Genomic DNA, 24,089 nt, shown 5'->3' on the forward strand with positions numbered 1-24,089 from the left:
TATACCCATTTCAATTATTTATTTTTACCAGTGAAACCAATATAACATCTCAACATTCACAAATATACATTTCTGACATTCAAAAACAAAACAAAAACAAATCAGTGACCAATATAGCCACCTTTCTTTGCAAGGACACTCAAAAGCCTGTCATCCATGGATTCTGTCAGTGTTTTGATCTGTTCACCATCAACATTGCGTGCAGCAGCAACCACAGCCTCCCAGACACTGTTCAGAGAGGTGTACTGTTTTCCCTCCTTGTAAATCTCACATTTGATGATGGACCACAGGTTCTCAATGGGGTTCAGATCAGGTGAACAAGGAGGCCATGTCATTAGATTTTCTTCTTTTATACCCTTTCTTGCCAGCCACGCTGTGGAGTACTTGGACGCGTGTGATGGAGCATTGTCCTGCATGAAAATCATGTTTTTCTTGAAGGATGCAGACTTCTTCCTGTACCACTGCTTGAAGAAGGTGTCTTCCAGAAACTGGCAGTAGGACTGGGAGTTGAGCTTGACTCCATCCTCAACCCGGAAAAGGCCCCACAAGCTCATCTTTGATGATATCAGCCCAAACCAGTACTCCACCTCCACCTTGCTGGCGTCTGAGTCGGACTGGAGCGCTCTGCCCTTTACCAATCCAGCCACGGGCCCATCCATCTGGCCCATCAAGACTCACTCTCATTTAATCAGTCCATAAAACCTTAGAAAAATCAGTCTTGAGATATTTCTTGGCCCAGTCTTGACGTTTCAGCTTATGTGTCTTGTTCAGTGGTGGTCGTCTTTCAGCCTTTCTTACCTTGGCCATGTCTCTGAGTATTGCACACCTTGTGCTTTTGGGCACTCCAGTGATGTTGCAGCTCTGAAATATGGCCAAACTGGTGGCAAGTGGCATCTTGGCAGCTGCACGCTTGACTTTTCTCAGTTCATGGGCAGTTATTTTGCGCCTTGGTTTTTCCACACGCTTCTTGCGACCCTGTTGACTATTTTGAATGAAACGCTTGATTGTTCGATGATCACGCTTCAGAAGCTTTGCAATTTTAAGAGTGCTGCATCGCTCTGCAAGATATCTCACTATTTTTGACTTTTCTGAGCCTGTCAAGTCCTTCTTTTGACCCATTTTGCCACAGGAAAGGAAGTTGCCTAATAATTATGCACACCTGATATAGGGTGTTGATGTCATTAGACCACACCCCTTCTCATTACAGAGATGCACATCACCTAATATGCTTAATTGGTAGTAGGCTTTCGAGCCTATACAGCTTGGAGTAAGACAACATGCATAAAGAGGATGATGTGGTCAAAATACTCATTTGCCTAATAATTCTGCACTCCCTGTATAGTGAAACCTCTCACAAGGCTTACAGGAAAAGGGACACCTTTTGTTTGGACTCTGAATGCACAACAAGCATTTGATTTACTAAAACAATGTTTCACAACTGCATCAATACTTCATTTCCCAGATCCTACAAAACAGTACATCCTAGAAGTTGATGCATCGGACTATGCAATAGGTGCCATCCTATCTCAAAGGACAAGTTTATCAGAACCCGTTCATCCGGTTGCTTATTACTCATGATCTTTAACACCTCCAGAAATTAACTATCCAATAGGGGAAAAAGAACTCCTATCGATCAAATCAGCTTTCGAACATTGGAGGCACTTGTTGGAGGGTACAGATATACCAATTCTTGTATATACTGACCACAAGAACCTAGAGTATTTGCAGACTAACCGTACGTTGTCATCAAGACAACTCAGATGGAGTCTGTATTTCTCTAGGTTTAACTTCCATATACAATACAGACCTGGATCACGTAACGGGAAAGCAGATGCTCTGTCAAGACAGAGAACACCCCCTAACCATATTGAACCACAGAGAACTGTTCTATCTCCAGAAAATTTCATCTCCTGCATACAACCTTTTACACAAGAATTAAAGGATGCTCAAAGCAGGGATGTTAATACAAATAAATATAATCTCATAAAACATCCAGATGGTTTATATTATTTTGAGAACCTCTTGTATATACCATCAACTTTACAAAAGGTAATTCTACAACAAAACCATGACTCAGTCCTTAATGGACATCCTGGAATACAAAATACATATGATTTGATTAAAAGGAAATTTTGGTGGCCTAAGATGTGGAGCTCAATAGAGGATTACGTTAAAACTTGTACTTTATGTGTTCAAAACAAAAAGGATCATAAAAAACCTTATGGATATTTAATGTCATTACCGATACCCGATCGACCATGGAAAGAAGTCGCTATGGATTTCATAGTAGAGTTGCCTAAATCAAAGACTTATACTACAATTTTAGTAGTTATCGATTTATTTACTAAGATGGCACATTTCTTGCCCATACAAGCTTTACCCACTGCATCTCAAACCGCGGAGTTGTTTTTATCACACATTGTAAAATTACATGGACTACCAACAAGTATTCTCACAGACCGTGGTAGCCAATTCACATCTAAATTTTGGCAATCCTTATGTGACAAATTGAATATCACAAGGAAACTTACAACATCATATCACCCGCAAACGAATGGCCAATGTGAACGCACCAACCAAACTTTAGAACAATATTTACGTGTTTTCTGTTCATAGCAACAAGATAAATGGGCTGAATATTTGGCAACTGCTGAGTTTGCCTATAATAACACCAAAAGTGATTTCACCCAGCTTTCCCCCTTTTTCGCCAATTATGGATTTCATCCTACTTATGATCTCCTACCCAATATGCATGCTCAATGTCCTACTGTTAACGACTTAGTTAATTCCATCACTCAAAATTTTAAATTATTACAGGATAATATCACCCGGGCTCAATCCCGCCATCAACACTACTACAATTTACGCCGGCGACCAGCTCCGGATTACAAGGTCGGGGATTTGGTCTGGTTATCCACCCGTCACATACGAATACCAGCTACGAAAGCCAAATTCAACCAGTTGTATATAGGGCCATTTCCCATAGAAAAAATCATTAACTCCAACGCTGTTGTACTACGGTTACCAGAAAGGTATCGCATACACCCTTCATTCCACGTTGCCATGATTAAACCTTATACTTCTGTCCGATCTGTTCCATCATCCATTCCGGATTCGGTTCAGTCCCTATCTGATGAAGAGGAGTATGAGGTCTCTGAAATTCTGGATTCTAGAGTGTTTCGGGGTGTACTTCAGTATTTAGTCCATTGGGAGGGGTATTCGCATGAGGAGGATTCTTGGGAGCCTGCCACTAACATTTCTGCCCCTCGTTTGGTCTCGCTTTTTCATCGGAGACATCCTGAGAGACCCTCTTTCTGAATCCTCTTGGACATAAAACCTGGATGTTTTCCTTGTGTGGGGGACCTGTCATAATATCAGTATCTCTTTACAGCCTGTCCCTTTAATTATGCCTGTTGTGTTCCTTTATAAGCATCCTAGCTCCTTTGCTCATTGCTTGTTATTGAGGAACCTCCCCTGGTTTCACTTGAGCCACTTACTGCTTTGTTCAGCTGCTTCCTGCAGCACTTCCTGGAAGTCTGCCTACAGATTCAGTTTGCACCTGGACGCCTCCCCTATTCAGACTGGAGCTTTGCAGACAAACAGAAGCCTGCTGTTCTTTGGTCACAACACATCCTGTTTGAAGTCTCACTTTACTCAGTTGTTCCAGCTTCTGATACCATAACCAAGACTTTGTTTATCCTGCATGTGATTGAGGAATTGAAACAACCAGTTTACAAGTTCCTTTGCTTAATGCTCTTATTTTTTCTTTATGCTGTTAACATCGATGTAGCAAATTATCAGCATCTTTATTTTTATATCTTTTCTGAGTCCACACTGTGATTATTACATTTGCAAATGTTACATTGTGATCAATTACTAACCACTATATTAAGAATGTAATGTTAAAGTTAAACTTACATTCTGATAAGGTGGGATATAAAAAGTCTGCAATTAGTTTTTATTTCAAAACAGTATGTGAAGTAAAACTTAAGCAGAAACAACACTACTTAATTTTTTTCTATATATTTGACTAAATCTGCACATTTGATTCTTTTACCTAAGGAACAATTCTGATTATCAGCAGCTGTGACAGTGTATAAGAGATATGTATATTTGGCTTTGAGTAACGCATGCATGTAAAAAACGGATACTGTTGTACTGGCTTGTAGGGGTATGTTATAGTATACTTTTGACATTTTTACTCATGTTTTTTGAAAAAAAAGGAATTCTAGTTCTCTATCAAAGAGTAAGATTATCAAGAAATAACTTTTATGTAGGTGTTTGAGCTGGTCCTACACAGGCCTGGAATCCTCAAACTTGATTAATGGATCACGCTGCTTGGACTGGTGGTAGAAGATAGGGAAGCAATGTGGGAACTCCCCCGGCTTTCTAAATTTTTTTTTTTTTTTTTTTTTGAGGGGAACAGAGCAGGGATTTAACACATAAGCGGGATTTGACCTGGCCGATTAGTTTTGCAAGTGATGATTGTAGGGGCAAAAGATAATTGACTGTAAGGGTTTTTAAAAAAAAAATGTCCCTGGATTTCATTTTAAAGATCTTGAAGGCTACCCAGTATTTCCCCTGTAATTATACTCCAATTTTATACAGCTGCAGCTGAGTAAAAAAAGAGTAGACTTAAATCTGGGAAACTCACTACTTACTGTTGACATGTAGATACCCTTTGCTTTCTACACAATCAATTTATTTTTCAGATACAATAATTTATTCAAAACAATGGTTTGCTCATATGTTCTTGCCTGACAGCAGTCTTTTAAGTCATTCAGAGCTAACGGAAAAACCTATAGGTTGTATGTACAAATCCTTCCTTTGGGCAGTATACCTGGGTTTCATCTATATAATAGTAATGTAATATATAAATAAATCTTTAGTTCTTGAATGGTATTGTACTTTAACATAGTCAATATTCAAATTCAGATAACTACATTGGGGCATGCATATATATGTACCAAATCTGCAAATGTAATCATTATGCAGACACATTTTGTATTGTTTTATATAGTTTTGTATTACCAGTACAAATATTTCCACCTAATCATATTTTTTTTTTTTTCTCTTTAATTTTCCTGTCACACAACAGAGATACTGCTTTGATAGGACAGGATGCTTTTATTCACCTGACAAAATTTACCAATACGTGTACTTTTTCAGGTATGCTTTGTGCTCCGGTTACTACTGACCTCATTTATATGCACTTTGACTAATCTCATTATTGTGAGAAGTATAGAGCCTGTTTTTGACAGACCAAGGTAATTTAATTTATCTCAGATACTAAATTGTATGTTTAGCTACGTGCAAACATGGCTCTATGAAAATATTTTAGTACTTGCATCAAGACGCTTTGCTAGTCTAAATACACACTCACTATCTATTTCAAGCTTAGTGTTAACATACTTAGTTTACAAATAAGGAATCTATTATGTGTGTTTTAACATATTTTTTGTTATACAGAAGGTGCCTGATTCAAGTTTTTTCTTCAACCCTCCTGTGCTTCAAGGACAAAGCAGAGGCTGCAAACCAGGAATCACAGACTCATTCTCAGGTGCTGATGTGAGAAGGTGCTATGCTCATTATTTCATTAAAATATCATGAGTCTACCTAGCCAATGTGGAAAGTAAACCCTAATGCTCAAGCAGCTTTTACAGTGTCTTACCAAGTTCCTATTTTCCTCATGGCTATCTCAAAGGTACTTGCTCTATAGCATTTATGTATCCTTTTTGCTTTCCTTTCTTTGTTTTCAGTAGACTTGTGCATGATCGAAAAATTAGTTTCAGATCGATTCAGATTTTTTCGAATTTCGGTTCGGTTCGATTCAAATTCGGAAAAATTCGAATGAATTCGTTTTGGATTCATTCGGATTCAAATAAATTCGTCTGGATTCGGTTCGGTTCGGAATTTTGGTATGTGTTAGGTGGGATATGCTGTGTATTAGACTAGTTTTATGTACTGTATATTAGGTGTAACCCATAGCAGAGTGCTATAACCTAATATACTGTACAATACTAGTGTAATCCATTGTCATCCGAATCTACCGAAAAAATCTGAACTAATTCGGATTTATTCGTAGATTCGGCACTATTTTAATTCGGAAATTCGGCCGAATATCCGAATCGATCCGAAACGAATCGCACATTTCTAGTTTTCGGTGCCTTTATCAGAATTCGCCTTGGCCAAGGGAACATCTAAAGGTTTTGAGGGATGCAAGGAGCTAGGTTCCCTCTGGAGGCGAGGTTACCACTCAACATTAAAAAACTCCATACTTTTCTTAGAGCTTTTCAGGCCATAGTCCATTCTCAGTCAAGTCTCATCTCCATTTCTGAAAAGCCATCTTTACAGTGGTTGCTTAAATCAACTATCAAGGAGGGACTTGCATCTCCCTCGCCATGCAAGAAATGTCTCTTTCTGTTATGAATAGAGAAGGAAAGGTGTTCTCTATCAACTTCATATTCAAGGAGTGAACAATTGGGAAGTAGAATACTTTTTTAATCTGTTCAGTCAGGAGAATGGGTTCTTCATCAAGACATATTCTACCAATTTATTCTAAATTGGGTTTTTACCATGTATAGGTCTAATGGTGTACAAGCTGAATCAGAGCTTTAAAGGATTACTTTCTGTTATAATTTTTAAGCTAAACAACTAACATATTAAAGTTAATAAACATTAATTAAAACCTACTGACCTATATTTTCTCCAAAACGAAGTTTCATAACGTTCTTAAAGTTATATCTTTTATTCGCCGATGATGTCACGTTATCCTGCCTACTATTTTCAGCACTGCGTGTTCAAAATACTTAAACCAATAACTTTTTGTTTAAAGCGCCATTTTGAAACCTAGGTATTGTAAACGGATTGGTACAGAGCAAAGGATACCCACGGAGTGGGTTTGGAAAACAATTAAATTTGCAGACAAGATTTCTGATATACGGTAGAGATATGTTAATGAAATGCTATTGATAAAAAGCGTATTTGGGGTAGTTAGTTAGTAACAGGCATAGAAAATATTTACTTTCAGTGGCCCTTTAAGCATATTGTGCCAGATATAGAGACTCCAAAGCTCTATGATAGATGCCTTAGTTTATCCCTGAATATTTCATTTATTGTTAATGTTTTCCGAATTGGCTCTTTCGAAAGTCATTGAAAGAATCAAACATGATTCAGCTTCTGTAATTCGCATAGCTTTGGCGCGGGCCTGCAGAACTTGGTATGTGAACCTAATTCAGATGTCTTTTTTTCCTACATGGAAACTATCCCTAAGGAAGGATCTTCTGTCTCAAGGAACTGTGTTTCACCAAATCATAGTTTGCTGAATTCGACAGTGTGAAGGTTAAACGCTTAGACCTCAAGATCAGTGGTTTCTCTGACTCTGATATCTATACTTTGCTTCATGCAAGTAAGCCAGTTAAGCAGAGAAGTTTTCATAACATATGGAAAGCTTACTTTCTTTGGTGTCCTTCTTGCATTTCTTTCTTGGAAATCCTTTAAAATTCCCAGAATATTTCAGTTCCTTCAGGGTAAACTAGAAAAGGGCTTATCGGCTAGCTCTCTAAAGGATTAGATATTGAATTATCTTTTTTGTTTGTTTCACAAAAAGGTTGGCTAAGTTGCCTGATGTTCAAATTTTTGTTTAAGCCCTTGTGAGAATGTGTCCTGTTGATCGACCAATTTCTCCTCCTTGGAACTTGAACTTTGTTCTCTCTGTTCTGCAAGGTTCTCCTTTTGAACATATGCATATTTTAGACTTTAAAATGTTGTCCTGGAAGGTTATTTTATTCCTGTGGACCAAAGATGATTTTCTTTCAAAGGTTGTATCTTCAGAAATTATTAATCAGGAAATAGTTGTTCCTTCTTTGTGACCAAAGCCTTCTAATCCAAAAGGAAAGATTACTTCACAACCTAGATGTTGTCTAAAGTTCTATATTCAGGCTACTAAAGACATTAGACAAACTTCCAATTTTTGTCCACTACTCTGGTCCTAGGCAGGGACAGAAAGCTACTGTGGTGGCCCTGGCGTCCTGGCTCAAGCAGATTTGTAAGGCTTACTCTGTTGCAGTAAATCCACCACCAAAGAGAGTAACTGCTCACTCCACGAGATAAGTATCTACTTTCTGGCCTTTCAAGGCGTATACCTCTTTGGAACAGATTTGTTAGGCGGCAACTTGGTCTCCCCTTCACATTTTTTTCACATTTTTGTAATTTAACATTTATGCTTCTTCTGGTGTGGTTTTTGGCAGGAAAGTCCTTCAGGCCGCAGTGTCCGGCAAATAGGAACTGCCTACTTTTTGTCCCACCTGTTAACATGGACTCTCAGCTTGGGTATTGTATCCCACATGTTATGAAGCTATGGACTCTCATCAGCCAAGAAGGAAAACAGAATTTATACTTACTGATAAATGTATTTCCTTTGGGCTGATGAGAGTCCATAGCCCCCATCCTATTTTTGTATATGGGTGACAGTTCTCATTTGCACCTCGTAACCCTGCTTTCTGTCTTTCCTACCTTTTTTTCTGTCTCTCTCCTCTGCTCGGCTATACGTAAACTGAAGTGGGAGAGGAGGTGGGAGGGGCAAAAGCTTTGTGAGGGTTATTGACCTCCTCCTTATAGGCTGGAATATATCTCACATGTTATGAAGCTATGGGCTCATATCAGCCCGAAGGAAATACATTTATCAATAAGTATAAATTCTGTTTTTATCTTAAAAGCCCTGAGAAACAAAGATTTAAGGTTGTCACTTTCTTTACAAATATGGAATCAATGTTTCCAAGATGACTGCTGCCATGAAGAAAAGCCATTGCACATGTGTAGTAAAGTTGTAGTTTTCCAGGAAAGATTGCAACAATATTTGCAAAGTTTCTGTTAATGAATAGAGACACTGTACATGATCATATTCTTTAAGATTTCAATCCATTTGTGCCTGTAGGACCAAGAAAAATGTATTTATCCCTTTCATACCAGTAACACAAATAATTTATTACTGAGAGAGCTTTAAAAAAATACCTTTTAGCTTAACATGCAACTGGTATAAATGTTAAGTTGTCCCGGACTTAACCATTTAACTGCTGAGTCATTTCAACACATGAGCAGAGCGTTTTTTGAGTTCATTTTTAGAGAGAAACCTACACAAATTATATATTGCTTTGTTTTTTCAGCAGACCCAGGATATTTTAACTATACCATTATTTCTATATACTGTATATATCATGACATTTGAGAACTGTACAACAAAGAATGTGTATATAGTTACTTTGATCTGCACATAATATCTGGCTATTAAGAGGTTTGTGAGGCATATTTTTAAAGTGACACTAAACACTAAATACATTTCAGGTACATTATTGGTGCTGCTACTATAGGACCTAGGTTACACTGCAGGGATCTGAAGAAGAGTGTCTACACATGTGAAAACAGGTTAGCACTGGAATGTGGTGAAACATTTCAACATGGTGGCAACCATGACTAGAAGTAGGTGGGAAAAACCTCAATACAAAATTTGATTTATTTATTTTCATTTTTAAAAAATGTGTGCCTTTTCTTTTTACCCCCAAGTTACCCACCGTTTGAAAAAGAAAGGGAGCTGAGATTGAGGGATTTGAATGCTTATCCCCTCCATCCAGCTCCCTTAAGCTCTCTGCAGAGAAACACAACTTTCGGGATTCTGGTGACATCACAAGTCATGGGTGTGGTGACTTCACCGGTGATGCCAGGACACGACTAGACCACCAGCGATGCATAATAAATGCACGTAGAGGTGCAATGGTATCTGAAAGCAGCTCCCTTCTCCCTCGGGATGATGCGTCATGTAGTTGTCATCCCCGCTAAAAGCATTGTGTGGATGATGACCACGTGTCATTGTCTACAGAATCTGATATAGACAGTAACATATGTACACACATGAGAGCATACTGACCTGCATAAAGGAGTTTTCTTACACAACTGATATGCTGTGCTTTACATGCAACGTACAGAGGAGTTCCTAAGTGAGGAATGTCTTGGTCCACATCTACACCCCAAGAGATCAGTACATCGAGACACTCACTGTGACCTGCATATTAACAGAAGAGTGGAAGGAACCAAAAAATCAAATATGTAGAGCAAATGTATTGTAACATACTGCACACTGAATTGCAATGATTTCACCATGTGATTTGGATTTATGATTTAGGACTCTTCAGCCTACATTACAATAGAATAGAATTTAGAAAACTTTGAACTTGGCTATTTATTTATTTTTATTTTTTGCTTCCTTTTCTAATGCATCCCGCTGTTCTAGGTTAAAGCACCTGAGATTCATATGCATTTAAAGGGACAGTAGACACCTTGTAATTACAAGTCATATCTGTTGTGTTGCTTTAGAATAACACATCAGCTAAGTCTTAACGTTTGTAAAACAAATTAACATCTCTTTTAATACAATTATTTATCAATAGTCAAACTCTACCCACCATTTGTCTTATTTGGAGGAGCCAATCTGTAGTTTACAGACAAGGCTAGCCACTGTTATAGTATTAATATAGAATGCATCTGATAAAGCCAGTTGGGAACAGATGTAGCAGCGTTTAGTCATGAGATGTCAGCAGTGTGCAGTTGAAATTCTGGGAATAATAAATTGCTCATATTTCTGAGCCAAATTACATGAAAAGGGGGCAAAATAAATAATGAACGTATATCGCAAAGTTTTTTCATTATGGATAACTAAACAGTTCATATAAAAATCTCAAGATGTCTACTGTCCCTTTAACCCAGAACGTCTGTATTTTTTTACATACATTTAAGGTAAACACGCAAAAACATATATGAAACAGGTTTCTTACTGGTTTTGTTAGGATTTTTTGCACACCCACACAGAAGCCAAAAATATGCCAATAATTTAAATTCATGACAATTAACACTTTAATTGCATTAATTTTCATTAAAATGTATACATTTTTAATATCTAAACACATATTTGCAGCCACAAATGAACATTCAGTTGATGATCATTATGTGTAAAGGTTTCATAGTTTAAAAGTTTGATTTTATCACTATTTAAACAATTTTCTAAAACCACAGAAACAGTTGTTTTTGTTAAAATTTGAACTGAGCAGTACATGCAATTTATGCAAAACATGCCAAAATGGATTTAAACCCATAAAAACCCATAAACTACCTATTAACCCCTAAACTGAGGCCCTCCCGCATCGCAAACACTAAAATAAAATTATTAACCCCTAATCTGTCGCTCCTGACATCACTGACACTATACTAAACATATTAACCCATAAACCGCCGCACTCCCGCATCACAAACACTAGTTAAATATTATTAATCCCTAATCTGCCACTCCCGACATCGCCGACACTAGAATAAACATATTAACCCCAAAACTACCGCACCCCCGCCTTGAAAACACTAGCTAAATATTCTTAACCCCTAATCTGCTGTTCCTAACATCGCCGCAACCTACATTACAGATATTAACCCGTAATCTGCCGTCCCCAATGTCGCCACCACTATACTAAAGTTATTAACCCCTAAACATAAGTCTAACCCTAACAACCCCTAACTTAAATATAATTAAAATAAATCTAAATAAAAATTCCTATCATTAACTAAATAATTCCCATTTAAAACGACATACTTACCTAAAAAAATAAACCCTAAGCTAGCTACACTATAACTAATAGTTACATTGTAGCAAGCTTAGGTTTTATTTTACAGGCAAATTTGTATTTATTTTAACTAGGTAGAATAGTTACGAAATAGTTATTAACTATTTACTAACTACCTAGCTAAAATAAACACAAGTTTACCTGTGAAATAAAACCTAACCTGAGTTACACTAACACCTAAACTTAAATACAATTACCTAAATTACAAAAAACAAAGAAACACTAAATTACACAAAATAAAAAACAAATGATTAGATATTTAAACTAATTACACCTAATCTAATAGCCCTATCAAAATGAAAAAGCCCCCCCCCCCCAAAAAAACAGAAAAAAAAACCTTGCCTAAACTAAACTACCAATAGCCCTTAAAAGGGCCTTTTGCGGGGCATTGCCCCAAAGAAATCAGCTCTTTTACCTGTAAAAAAAAAAAATGCAAGCAATCCCCCAACAGTAAAACCCACCACCCACACAACCAACCCCCCAAATAAAAACCTAACTAAAAAACCTAAGCTCCCCATTGCCCTGAAAAGGGCATTTGGATGGGCATTCCCCTTAAAAGGGCATTTAGCTCTATTGCTGCCCAAACCCCTAATCTAAAAATAAATCCCACCCAATAAACCCTTAAAAAAAACTAACACTAACCCCGAAGATCCACTTACAGTTTTGAAGACCAGACATCCATCCTAAACGAAGCCGGGAGAAGTCCTCATCAAAGCAGCAAGAAGTCCTCAACGAAGCCGGGAGAAGTCTTCATCCAAGCCGGCAGAAGTGGTCCTCCGGACGGGAAGAAGTCTTCATCCAGACGGCATCTTCTATCTTCATCCATTCGGAGCGGAGTGGGTCCATCTTCAACACATCCGGTGCGGAGCATCCTCTTCAAATGAAGTCTTCTTCCCGAATGAATGTTCCTTTAAGTGACGTCACCCTTTAAAGGTAAAAAATTCCTATTGGCTGATGCAATCAGCCAATAGGATTGAGCTTACATTCTATTGGCTGATTGGAACAGCCAATAGAATGCAAGCTCAATCCTATTGGCTGAAAAAGGCCCTTTTAAGGGCTATTGGTAGTTTAGTTTAGGCTATGGTTTATTTTGCTGGGGGGCTTTTATATTTTGATAGGGCTATTAGATTAGATGTAATTAGTTTAAATATCTGATCATTTGTTTTTTTATTTTGTGTAATTTAGTGTTTTTTTTTGTAATTTAGGTAATTGTATTTAATTTATGTAATTAAATTTAATTGTAGTGTAAGGTTAGGTGTTAGTGTAACTCAGGTTAGGTTTTATTTTACAGGTAAATTTGTATTTATTTTAGCTCGGTAGTTAGTAAATAGTTAATAACTATTTAGTAACTATTCTACCTAGTTAAAATAAATACAAACTTGCCTATAAAATAAAAATAAAACCTAAGATAGCTACAATGTAACTATTAGTTATATTGTAACTTGCTTAGGGTTTATTTTATAGGTAAGTATTTAGTTTTAAATAGGAATTATTTAGTTAATGATAGGAATTTTTATTTAGATTTCTTTTAATTATATTTAAGTTAGGGGGTGTTAGGGTTAGACTTAGGTTTAGGGGTTAATAACTTTAGTATTGAGGCGACGTTGGGGGTAGGCAGATTAGGGGTTAATAAGTGTAGGTAGGTTGCGGCGACATTGGGGGTGGGAGATTAGGGGTTAATAAATATAATGTAGGTATCGGCGATGTTGGCGGCAGCAGATTAAGGGTTCATAAGTATAATGTAGGTGGCGGCGATGTCCGGAGAGGCAGATTAGGGGTTAATAAGTATAATGTAGGTGTCGGCGATGTCGGGGGCGGCAGATTAGGGGTTAATAAGTGAAAAAAGAAAGAAAGTGTTGCGCTAACTGTACACTCTCAGCCTATCCTGGGAGACCCTTTCCACGGGGATAACCAATAGCAGAAGTGTAAGAAGAAAAAGGATGGCGCTGCAAGCAGAGTGTATAGAATTACTATAATAGTGTACTGTGAAAAGAGTATCTTAAAGTGACCAACACAATAAAATTTAAAAACTAAATAAATATAGTTTAAATACTAAAATGCAATCACCATATAACAGTTAATTAGCTAAAACGGTGTGGGTCCCAAAAAATGGACGTGTATTAATACCAGTGTATACAAGTGTAGAAAAATATATTTTAAGTCAAAAGTGAAAATATCTAAAATAGAACATCCGCTGTGTGAATGGATACAGTCCAATTATTTGGAGAATGATGTTTCAAAGAGTCGCTACAAGACAGAATAAATTGTACTTCATATAAAGGTGGATAACTTAAAATAGAAAGAAAATGTATTATTTAATATATATACATGTCTAAATCAGTTCATAAAAAACATATCATCGTAATGTATACACGTTGATGTGTACTGTGAGAGTGACTACAAAGGGAAATAATCAGGTAGGGACACAAACTTTTAAAATATAAAAAATGTATTATTTAATAAACAAGAATTAATGCGCTTGAATTAATCTGTAATGAAAAAGACAAATATTAAACGTTCATTAGCAGAAGAAAAAGAAAATTATTGGATAAAAATCACAAATAAATATAAAAAATTTGAATATAAAAAGCCTCTTTAGGGACGTCTCCCAGATGCACCAATAAAAAGATATTATTAAGTTGAGTATGTCTAATAGACAACGATGTTAAGTCTCTTATATAGTAGGTTATTTTTCAATATCCAGCAACATATAATCTGTACAGTCCTTTGCACCAATTCATACTTGAAAACCTCTAACAGAGAAACACAGATCTATTAATTCACAGCAGCCAACGGCATGGATTCCAATACATGCTATGCGATCCTTTACATTAATTTGTACTTACAAATCTTCTAGCAGCAAAAACACAAAGAGGTATGTCTATTATATCCAAGACTTATAGTGTGTATATATGTTTAAACCTGATCGAATCAGCTAGGTTTCAGAGGCAAAGTGAAAAAGGGGGGGTACTAAGGCACTACTAAGAAATGACGTCAGGAATATTATTTACATTATTATTGTATCAGCTTACTTGTGTTTAGGTGAAGCTATATTCTATTCAAAAAGGGGTGCTGTGTACCAATACACTAAAAAACTGGAATCAGTAGAAAACTGATGTTACAGTACACTCGGGTAGCACTCGCATTCCTGAAAAGTCTTGTATGGGAGCTAGATAGTTCATTGACACTATACGGTAGGAGCACAAAGCTAAGCTAAATTAAAAATTAACCTTTAATGGATATATTAAAAAATTCACACAAAGACACACATTTAAAACTATCGTCTGATTCCTATACAAGAATTTGTAATATAATCAATTGCTGTAAAATATGGGCATAGGATTTTTTCGGAGATCTGAGGACTAAAAAGTTATAATGGAAATAGGATAAAGGTTGGGAGGGTTGAGGCACGATAGTGTTATGTACACTAAAGGATAAATATCATAGCCTCTAACAATGTGTCTACCAGTGTGGTAAGGAGTTACGACAACTTATGTCAGTGTGAATTATTACTTTTTAGGATTGCATAATTATTTTATATGCATTCAAGTCCACCTCATAATAATAACTCAAGTCAATACCGGCCTATACCTTGGCGGTTAATTGCTGATTTATAGATACTCTTGTGCTGATATTATTAGGTTAACATGTGCCAATACCGGCCTATACCTTCAGGACTATGATTTTCTTATGACTGCATTTAAGTAAATAATATGATGATAATGGATACCGGTCTATACCTAGAGGGTAACTTAACCAGCCTATCCCTTTAAGTTTGAATTATTAATACAGCGAGTTAAATCTAAATGCTGTTGGAGCAAATATTGTTGCAATAGCTAGAGCCTATACCGGCCTATACCTTTCAGGTTCAGTACTAATTGTTATTGCATCAGGGCTGGATATATTTGAATGGTTTGTATCTATATCGACTAATACCTTTAAAGTTGATTATTATAAAAGCGTCCAAACAAATATTGTTCAACACATAGTGCCAATATTGGCTTGTACTCTTAAGGTTAATTTTTACATTATAACTGCACTTGGGTAAATAATGTTGTAATAATATATAGCCAATGTTGCCAACATTTAAAAGCTCTGACTCCACCTTCTTTGATGATTAACACCAATCGGCTAGAGGCAGACTTTGTCTCAATCATCTTATGAATTGTATTCCGTTCTATGAATAACTTGCTCGGATTGGTTTACCTACAAGGTATATATATGACCTTGTAGGTAAACCAATCCGAGCAAGTTATTCATGCATGTAAAATAATTTTGCAATCCTAAAAAGTAATAATTCACACTGACATAAGTTGTCGTAACTCCTTACCACACTGGTTGACACATTGTTAGAGGCTATGATATTTATCCTTTAGTGTACATAACACTATCGTGCCTCAACCCTCCCAACCTTTATCCTATTTCCATTGTGACTTTTTAGTCCTCAGATCTCCGAAAAAATCCTATGCCCATATTTTACAGCAATTGATTATATTACAACATCCTGTATAGGAATCAGATGATGGTTTTAAATGTGTGTCTTTGTGTGAATTTTTTAATATATCCATTAAAGGTTCATTTTTAATTTAGCTTAGCTTTGTGCTCCTACCGTATAGTGTCAATGAACTATCTAGCTCCCATACAAGACTTTTCAGGAATGTGAGTGCTACCCGAGTGTACTGTAACATCAGTTTTCTACTGATTCCAGTTTTTCAGAGGCAAAGTCTTTGTGGCTGCAATAATATCTATTTTAAATCATAAGACTCCCTGCATATACCTTCTCACTGCTGTTGTAAATAAGGGATTATTGAGACAAGGGTTGCTGTGAGGTGGATGGTAAACAATATACTTTCAGACAGCGGGCTGTGGTCAGCAGACGCCCAGTACTCACTGTTTCAGTCCACAGTCGGCTTCAATTAACTTGCTTTTGGCGTGTAGAGAAAAAAACCTGCACTTAGTGCATTAGCATGCAGGCGGCTCCGGATGATCCTCTGTTTAACAAAACAGTGTTGGGTACATAGAACGAGTTTGGTCAAACTCTTACAGATGTAGCTTGATATGTAAGCCGGGTATGAGGAAAATCACAGACTGGTAAGCTTCAACGCATTTCACCCGTAGATACTGCTTTTTCAAGATAGTTTTACCAGCTGTTAGCAGTCTTTCAAATATACCTGTGCTTGTCATGCTATTGGTGCAAATTTTAAGTGGATCGATTTAAGGTGGAATTTTTCTTTGTTTTCTTAAGGAGGTTAATAAGTTAATAAGTGTAAGATTAGGGGTGTTTAGACTCGGGGTTCATGTTTGGGTGTTTTTTCTTTCCCCATAGGAATCAATGGGGCTGCGTTACGGAGCTTTGCGCTGCTTTATTCCAGGTGTTAGGCTGTCTATGGGGAAATCGTGCACGAGCACGTACAACCAGCTCACCGCTGACTTAAGCAGCGCTGGTATTGGAGTGCGGTATGGAGAACAATTTTGCTCTATGCTCACTTCTTGCCTAATAATGCTGGGTTTAGGAAAACCTGTAATACCAGCGCTGTAGGAAAGTGAGCAATGACAATAACGTGCAAGTTAGCATCGCACCCCTCATACCGCAAAACTATGTATCTAGTCGTATAATTCTTTATGATATCTAGCCGTATATTCTTTACACAAAATTTGGGTTTCTAACTGACATTATATACACAACACATGTGCAGTGATAATTCAGATTATTTTAAAATCTTTTTTAGGGTCTCTTTTTTTTTCAGAAATAGCAGACATGTATAGTCTTATTATTGATTTTGGTAATTAGATTGCCGCTAATTGCATCTGTGAATCACAGTTCTGAGAGGGGATTATAGACATATTATGAGGAGGGGCCCAGGGGCTATTTAGTATCACAGTTCTGAAAGGGGATTTTTAGATATGTTTGGGCAAAGGGTCATAGAAGGTTGAAAATTGAAGCTGCGCATCACAGTTCTGTAGGAGGATTCTTACATATTTTTGGGCAAAGGGTCATAGAGACCACTAACTGCAGCTTTGCACCACAGTTCAGTTCTGAAATGGGTATTTGGTGTAAAAGGTTAATGTCTTGTTTGCTAATGCCACCCGCCGTCAGTATTTATGGCAAGTGTGATCATTTTTTTTAAAAACTACACAAATTTTGCGATTGGCAAATTATTTATACCCAACATTTTTACCAGTATTTTTCAACTGTATGATAAATTTCAAAGCTATTTTCGATGTATAAACCGAGTTTTGATTGGCATGGCATACAGTGAAAACATGAATCTTTCCTTTCTCCACATTTTAAGCAAACTTTGCAACGTTTTTGGGACCAGGGCTTCTTTGCTGTATGGGGATAGAACTGGGAAAATGTTTGGCAATTAGTCTTCCTGTGTTTTCACACTGAAGGTTTTGGGGCATATCTGTATTTGGTAATCTAGGAAAGAGAGCTTTTGCCAGATGCAGAGGTTTTGTACATGAAATACAAATTAAAAAGTGCCATCTGAATCATATGGACAGCAAACTTTTTATACCAGTTTTTGTTTTTTCTTGCAGCAAGATAAGGCTTTATAATCTTGTCAGAGAGGTCTACTCCATGTATTTGCTGTACTCTACAATGCAAACTGTTTTTTTTAGTTGTCTCCTTTTGCCTCTGGAAGTAACTGTCTCGGTTCCCTCATTGTGTATATTTGTTAACATATAGGAAGCTGTCATTAAAGCTAACTGCTAGGAGTTCTTTACTTCGTAACCCTGCTGTTTCTCCTGTCTTTTGTTTCTTGGAGACTAATTTTTGACGGAAACCTTTACAACATTTTCAAAATGTTCCACAGGCTAAGTTGTCAAAGTAATATAACAATTTGAAAATGGGGATACTAGTATAAAAATTATCAGCATAAAGATGGTACCCATATCCTAACAAGAAATGAATGAGGCCCCAGACAATTTACTCACTTGTTGTAAGGAAAGGAGTGCAATTAGGTGGATCCAGTTGGCTGTCTTTCCCTTTTTGTATGTAGCCTGTGGAACTCTCACACAGTTTATAAAATGTAATACCATAAAGTGCTCTTTTGGAGGGGATATATTGTTTAAATTGTAATCTACCTTTGAAAAGCATTAGGGAGACGTCAAAAGAAATATTTTTAGATGGGGTATACACTGCAAATAATTTGTTAAAATAATCAATTAGTGTTTTTATTTTATATAATCTATTATAATTTTGGTCAGTCAAAGGTAGGGCCTGGGTGTTACCCATTAAGTGGAGAAAACTGTATAAGCTTTCATATCTTGCTATGGGCATTACTGCTGGGAACAGAGGTGTTTCAAATACAGGGTGGGTAGTCAAATACAATTTAATGCTTAGCTTATGTATGATGCCCATAGTAAGAGTGGGCCCCCCTCATCCAATTTTTTTTTTATTCTGCAGTTTTTGTTGGGATCCAATTATAGTTTTGTAAATCTCTAGGTGATTTCTGGACCAAGCGCTGCGTAGAGATTAGTTTTTTTTAAGCCATATCTTCTAAAATAGCATCTGATAATATTTTGAAAAAGTCTGCTGGTTTGAAATGAGTTATGTTTACAGCAGACTTATTAAAATCATTAATTCCAGGGCTATTAAAATGAGGGGGATTCCAAATTAAGTAGTCACCTTGAGACTCTTCAAATTGCTCTAGTGGAGATTGGGTCTCAGCATCAAAGTCACTTGTTTCCTCGCTGTCTGAATAAGGATCGTATTCTGATTCAGAAGAGTCAAATGAGGCCTATTTATCAAACCGTCAACCGCAAATACGCTGGAATTCCGCAGCGTAATTGTGGAGAGCTTGATTTGCCTCATTTATCAAAGCCTACAGACCGGCAAAAGTTAAAATCTGTGACGTAACATATGATCCGCCAGTCTCAGTCCGACACAGATCGATGCTTACGTCACTACAGATGTTCCGAATGCAAATTCGGCACTATCTGACTACTTTTGCTAGTTAACAAATTCTTAGCAGGTACACTCGCCACCGACAATGCCGCCACCTACATTATACTTATTAACCCCTAATCTGCCGCCCCCTACACCGTCGCAACCTACATTATACTTATTAACCCCTATTCTGCTGCTCCCGACACCGCCGCCACCTACATAAAGTTATTAACCCCTATCCCGCTGCTCCCGGAGCCCACCACAACTAAATAAATATATTAACCCCTAAACCGCCAGCCCCCCACATCGCCATAAACTAAATTAAACTATTAACCCCTAAACCTATAACTTTATATTAAATATTAACTCATCCCTATCTTGTAATAAATTTAAACTTATCTTTAGATTTAAATTAAACTATGTTAAACTAATAATTAATCTACTTTAACTATTATACTAAAACTACATTTAACTATATTAAACTATTAATTAATCTACCCTAACTATTATACTAAAATTACATTAAACTATATTAAACTAATAATTAATCTACCCTAACTATTATACTAAAATTACATTAAACTATATTAAACTAATAATTAATCTACCCTAACTATTATACTAAAATTACATTAAGCTATATTAAACTAATAATTAATCTACCCTAACTGTTATACTAAAATTACAATAAACTACAAATTAAATTAACTATATTATATAGTTAAAAACCTAACCCTACTCAAATAATTTAATTCTACAATTAAAAATTACAAAGTTACAAAAAACTAAAAACAAGTTACACAAAATAACAAACGCTAAATTACAAAAAAAAATAAACACTAAGTTACACAAAAATCAAAGATTTAAACAAATTACACCAAATCTAAGAGCCTTATGAAAATAAAAAAGCCCCCCCAAAATAAAAAAAAACCCTAACCGGATACAAACCCTACTGGCTATCTAAGCAACTGCAGTATTACAAATTCTGTTGCACTTAGAATATCTAGCTATGCTTCCCATGCATATGCAGAGTAAAACGTCAACCTTAAAAAAGTGATAGCTTTTGCTAATACATGTATATTGCACATATGTTTCTATTCAAAGACATAATTCATCTATGTGCATTTACATTTTGACCAGAATGTCCATTTAAATAATAAAAAGGCAGTGATTTCTCAAAGTCTGAAATTAAAATTTAAATGTAAGTTCAGAAATGTACAAGTGGCATTCCATGAATGTTCAGATATTTCCTATGGATTTGGTGCAAAATAATTTTAGATACAGATATGTTTGGAGAATTAAAAATGGGTGAATTTTAGTATTTCAGCAAAGGAATTCTTTAAAGATGTTTTTACTAGAGGAATAAAATAATATAACAGTTTAATAGGAAAGTAACTGGAAAAACAAGACAAATACAGTAATGCAAAATAATAATAATTATATAACAGAAGAGAAATCTTTGTACAAAGTTACTGACTTTCTGGGCATTTTATAGACATACAATAAAAGAAATCTAACAAAATCAAGAATTACAGATCCCATTTATTTGCAGCATAAAGAAAAGATAGGAGGCGCAGAAAGTTATAAATATATATAGATGTATCAACATGTAACAAAAAGTCAAGAAAGGGTTAGTCATGAAAAATAATGTATCAAAACGAAATGAGTCTATTAAATTTATCCAAAGTGTGTGGAAAGGGCCTGCCAATGAAAGTTTAATATAGAGAAGATCCAGTATCCAAAAATATATCTTATCTTTATTCCAAACAGGTTTAACTTAAAGGACCAGTAAACATAGTAGATTTGCATAATCAACACATGCAAGATAACAAGACAATACAATAGCATTTACTCTAAATTTCAAATGAGTAGTAGATTTTTTTTAAACAAATTTCAAAGTTATGTATATTTCCACTCCCCCTGTACCATGTGATAGCAATCAGCCAATCACAAATGCATATACGTATATTCTGTTAATTCTTGCACATGCTCCGTAGGAGCTGGTGACTCAAAAAGTGTAAATATAAAAGCCTGTGCACATTTTTTTTTAATGGAAGTAAATTGGAAAGTTGTTTAAAATTACATGCTGTATCTGAATCATGTCCCTTTAACACTTGAAGATGCAGTGTACTGTAAATTTGGTTTCCCTTAATGGGTTTCGAATACTTGTTGTACCAGCTGCAGAGTATAAAATCTATGGGAAATGTACTCTTTAGACTAGTTTATCTCTCTATATTTACACAAAATCCTCCTTATCTTATCTCAGTACGCACAGTAAGAGCAATACTTAGGACAAAGAAAAATGAACATTCTAGTACCTCTCTATCCACACCCCCTCTCCACTTTGAGTCTGATTTTTTTTAAAACATTCTTATTTACAAAGCTTTTCTATACCAATTATTGAGTATTGAAATGATCAGTATAGGTGGGGATACAAAATGCAAAAACAGCTATTTCAAATGAAAAAAAAGCTTGGTAAAGAAGCTATCTGTAAACAATTTAACACACTCCAACAGGTAAAATGGATCATTGGGAAGACAGTAAATAAGAGGAAAATGACAGTACACTGTCTTTTAAAGGGAAATATTAATATCTAAATGTGTGAGCTTGCTAATGTTTTATGCTTTACCTTTGCTTGCTGCTTCATGAATTGGTGAAGGAAGACATATTTCCCACTGAGCTTTCGCCCCGTACTCCAAAAGAAGTTCCACACAGCTAGCGCTGCCTCTTGAGCAGGCATTAAATAAAGGAGTCAGTCCATCAATGGTTGTAGCATTCACCTAAAACATATCACAAATCTTGGGGTAGACAGGAAGCAAAATGTTTAGGAAATACTTTATGTGACTTAGGTAATGATAAATTCCTATTCTACAACTTTTTCTACAAGCATTCATTTTACCTCACTATTAAATTCAAGGACCATGTCATTTTAGCATTAGCGGCCCTGTATGGCTCTGTGTTTAATTCCTGTAAATTGCAGATTATTCACCAACTGATATACTGAGATATATATAATTAAACAGATGGCCATTTTGTCTTCAACAAACAAGGATCTAATATTTTTTTCTACCTGTTAAAGAGACATTTAAGGGACACTGAACACAATTTTTTTTTCTTTTGTGATTCAGATAGAGCATGCAATTTTAAGCAACTTTCTAATTTACTTCTTTTATTAAATTTTCTTCATTCTCTTGGTATCTTTATTTGAAAAGCAAGAATGTAAGTTTAGATGCCGGCCCATTTTTGGTGAACAACCTGGGTTGTTCTTGCTGATTGGTGAATAAATTCACCCACCAATAAACAACTGCTGTCCAGTGTCTGAACCAAAAATTGGCTGGCTCCTTAGCTTTTTCAAATAAAGATAGCAAGAAAACAACGAAAAAATGATAATAGGAGTAAATTAGAAAGTTGCTTTACACTGCATGCTCTATCTGAATCACGAAAGAAAAAAATTGGGTTTAGTGTCCCTTTAACCTGCTGGGTACAACTATATTACCATGTTCTCTTATTTTAACCCCTTACTGGTTCCTGTTGGTGAAACTCCACCCCTTTCTACTAAGCAGCGCCATCTTAGACTTTAGGTATTCTGGCACAGATCCAGGGCGCTGCCAGTTTTTTTACAGTTCTATTGTGCACTTTGGTTATCGTGCATGATACAGAGTGGGAGATTTTGTTTTTATTTTACAGTGGCTGCACTGCCTTATATTTATTGTGTGGCCTTTTCATATCTATGTTATGTAAGATGTATGTTGTCTATAAACACTGAAAAATGATAAAGCTCTGTATTGTGTGTGATAAACTTAAGCACATGATACAACTGGGAAACACCTGGCAACATCGCTGATCTGTGAATGCTCATCACTTCTTTCAAAGTGAAGAAGATGTGAGCTGCAAGATGGTGGCACCCAGCAGGATAATTCAGATCCTGTACAAGTTTAAAAAGATGAGAATATCACTGAAGGAAGCTAAAGAAACAAGAGGAAATACTAAAGGATGGTGAGTAGCAACTATTCAGTTGAAATTATGTCCAGTAATTTTAAAATAATAGAAAATACTACATGACTGATGCAAATACATTTAAATGCTACAGTTTTATTTTTATTATTTTATTTATGTAATACATGGATTTATTGCTAAATCAGGTCAATAGTCAGTGTAAATTTTGAAATATATTTTGAGGTGTTTCATTTTATATGTTTAATTTTAATTTTTTTATGCTGTAGATATATTATACTACGGTGAACAAAAAGGACCACATAGTCTGTGCTAGGATGAAAAATTTGTTATAAAGGATTCTATGAATCTCATACTGATTTAATGGATTAAATGAAGATATGTTAGTAAAACATTTTATTTATATATATATATATATATATATATATATATATATATATATATATATATAACACACAGAGAAAACCCAGCACTCACTTACAAGCTCTCAGCTAAGATTTAAAAGCAAAAATGGAAAGGTTAGTCACCGCTGAGAGCTTGTAAGTGAGTGCTGGGTTTTCTCTGTGTGTTGTATTAATTTG

At 35.9% G+C, this 24,089-nt stretch overlaps 1 protein-coding gene across 5 annotated transcripts in view; it reads right to left on the minus strand.

The window, feature by feature from the left end:
* ASB5 (ankyrin repeat and SOCS box containing 5) overlaps positions 1–24,089 on the minus strand; it is a 277,627-nt gene that overhangs the window by 40,538 nt on the left and 213,000 nt on the right. For all 5 annotated transcript variants that reach the window (XM_053703852.1, XM_053703849.1, XM_053703850.1 and 2 more), the window contains 2 exons: positions 22,184–22,334; positions 9,923–10,057 (listed from right to left, as the gene is read on the minus strand). In XM_053703852.1, coding sequence (XP_053559827.1) covers positions 9,923–10,057; positions 22,184–22,334 — 286 coding nt within the window. The remainder of the gene's footprint in view (positions 1–9,922; positions 10,058–22,183; positions 22,335–24,089) is intronic.

The sequence above is a fragment of the Bombina bombina genome, chromosome 2, assembly GCF_027579735.1.
Source record: "Bombina bombina isolate aBomBom1 chromosome 2, aBomBom1.pri, whole genome shotgun sequence".
NCBI lineage: Eukaryota > Metazoa > Chordata > Amphibia > Anura > Bombinatoridae > Bombina > Bombina bombina.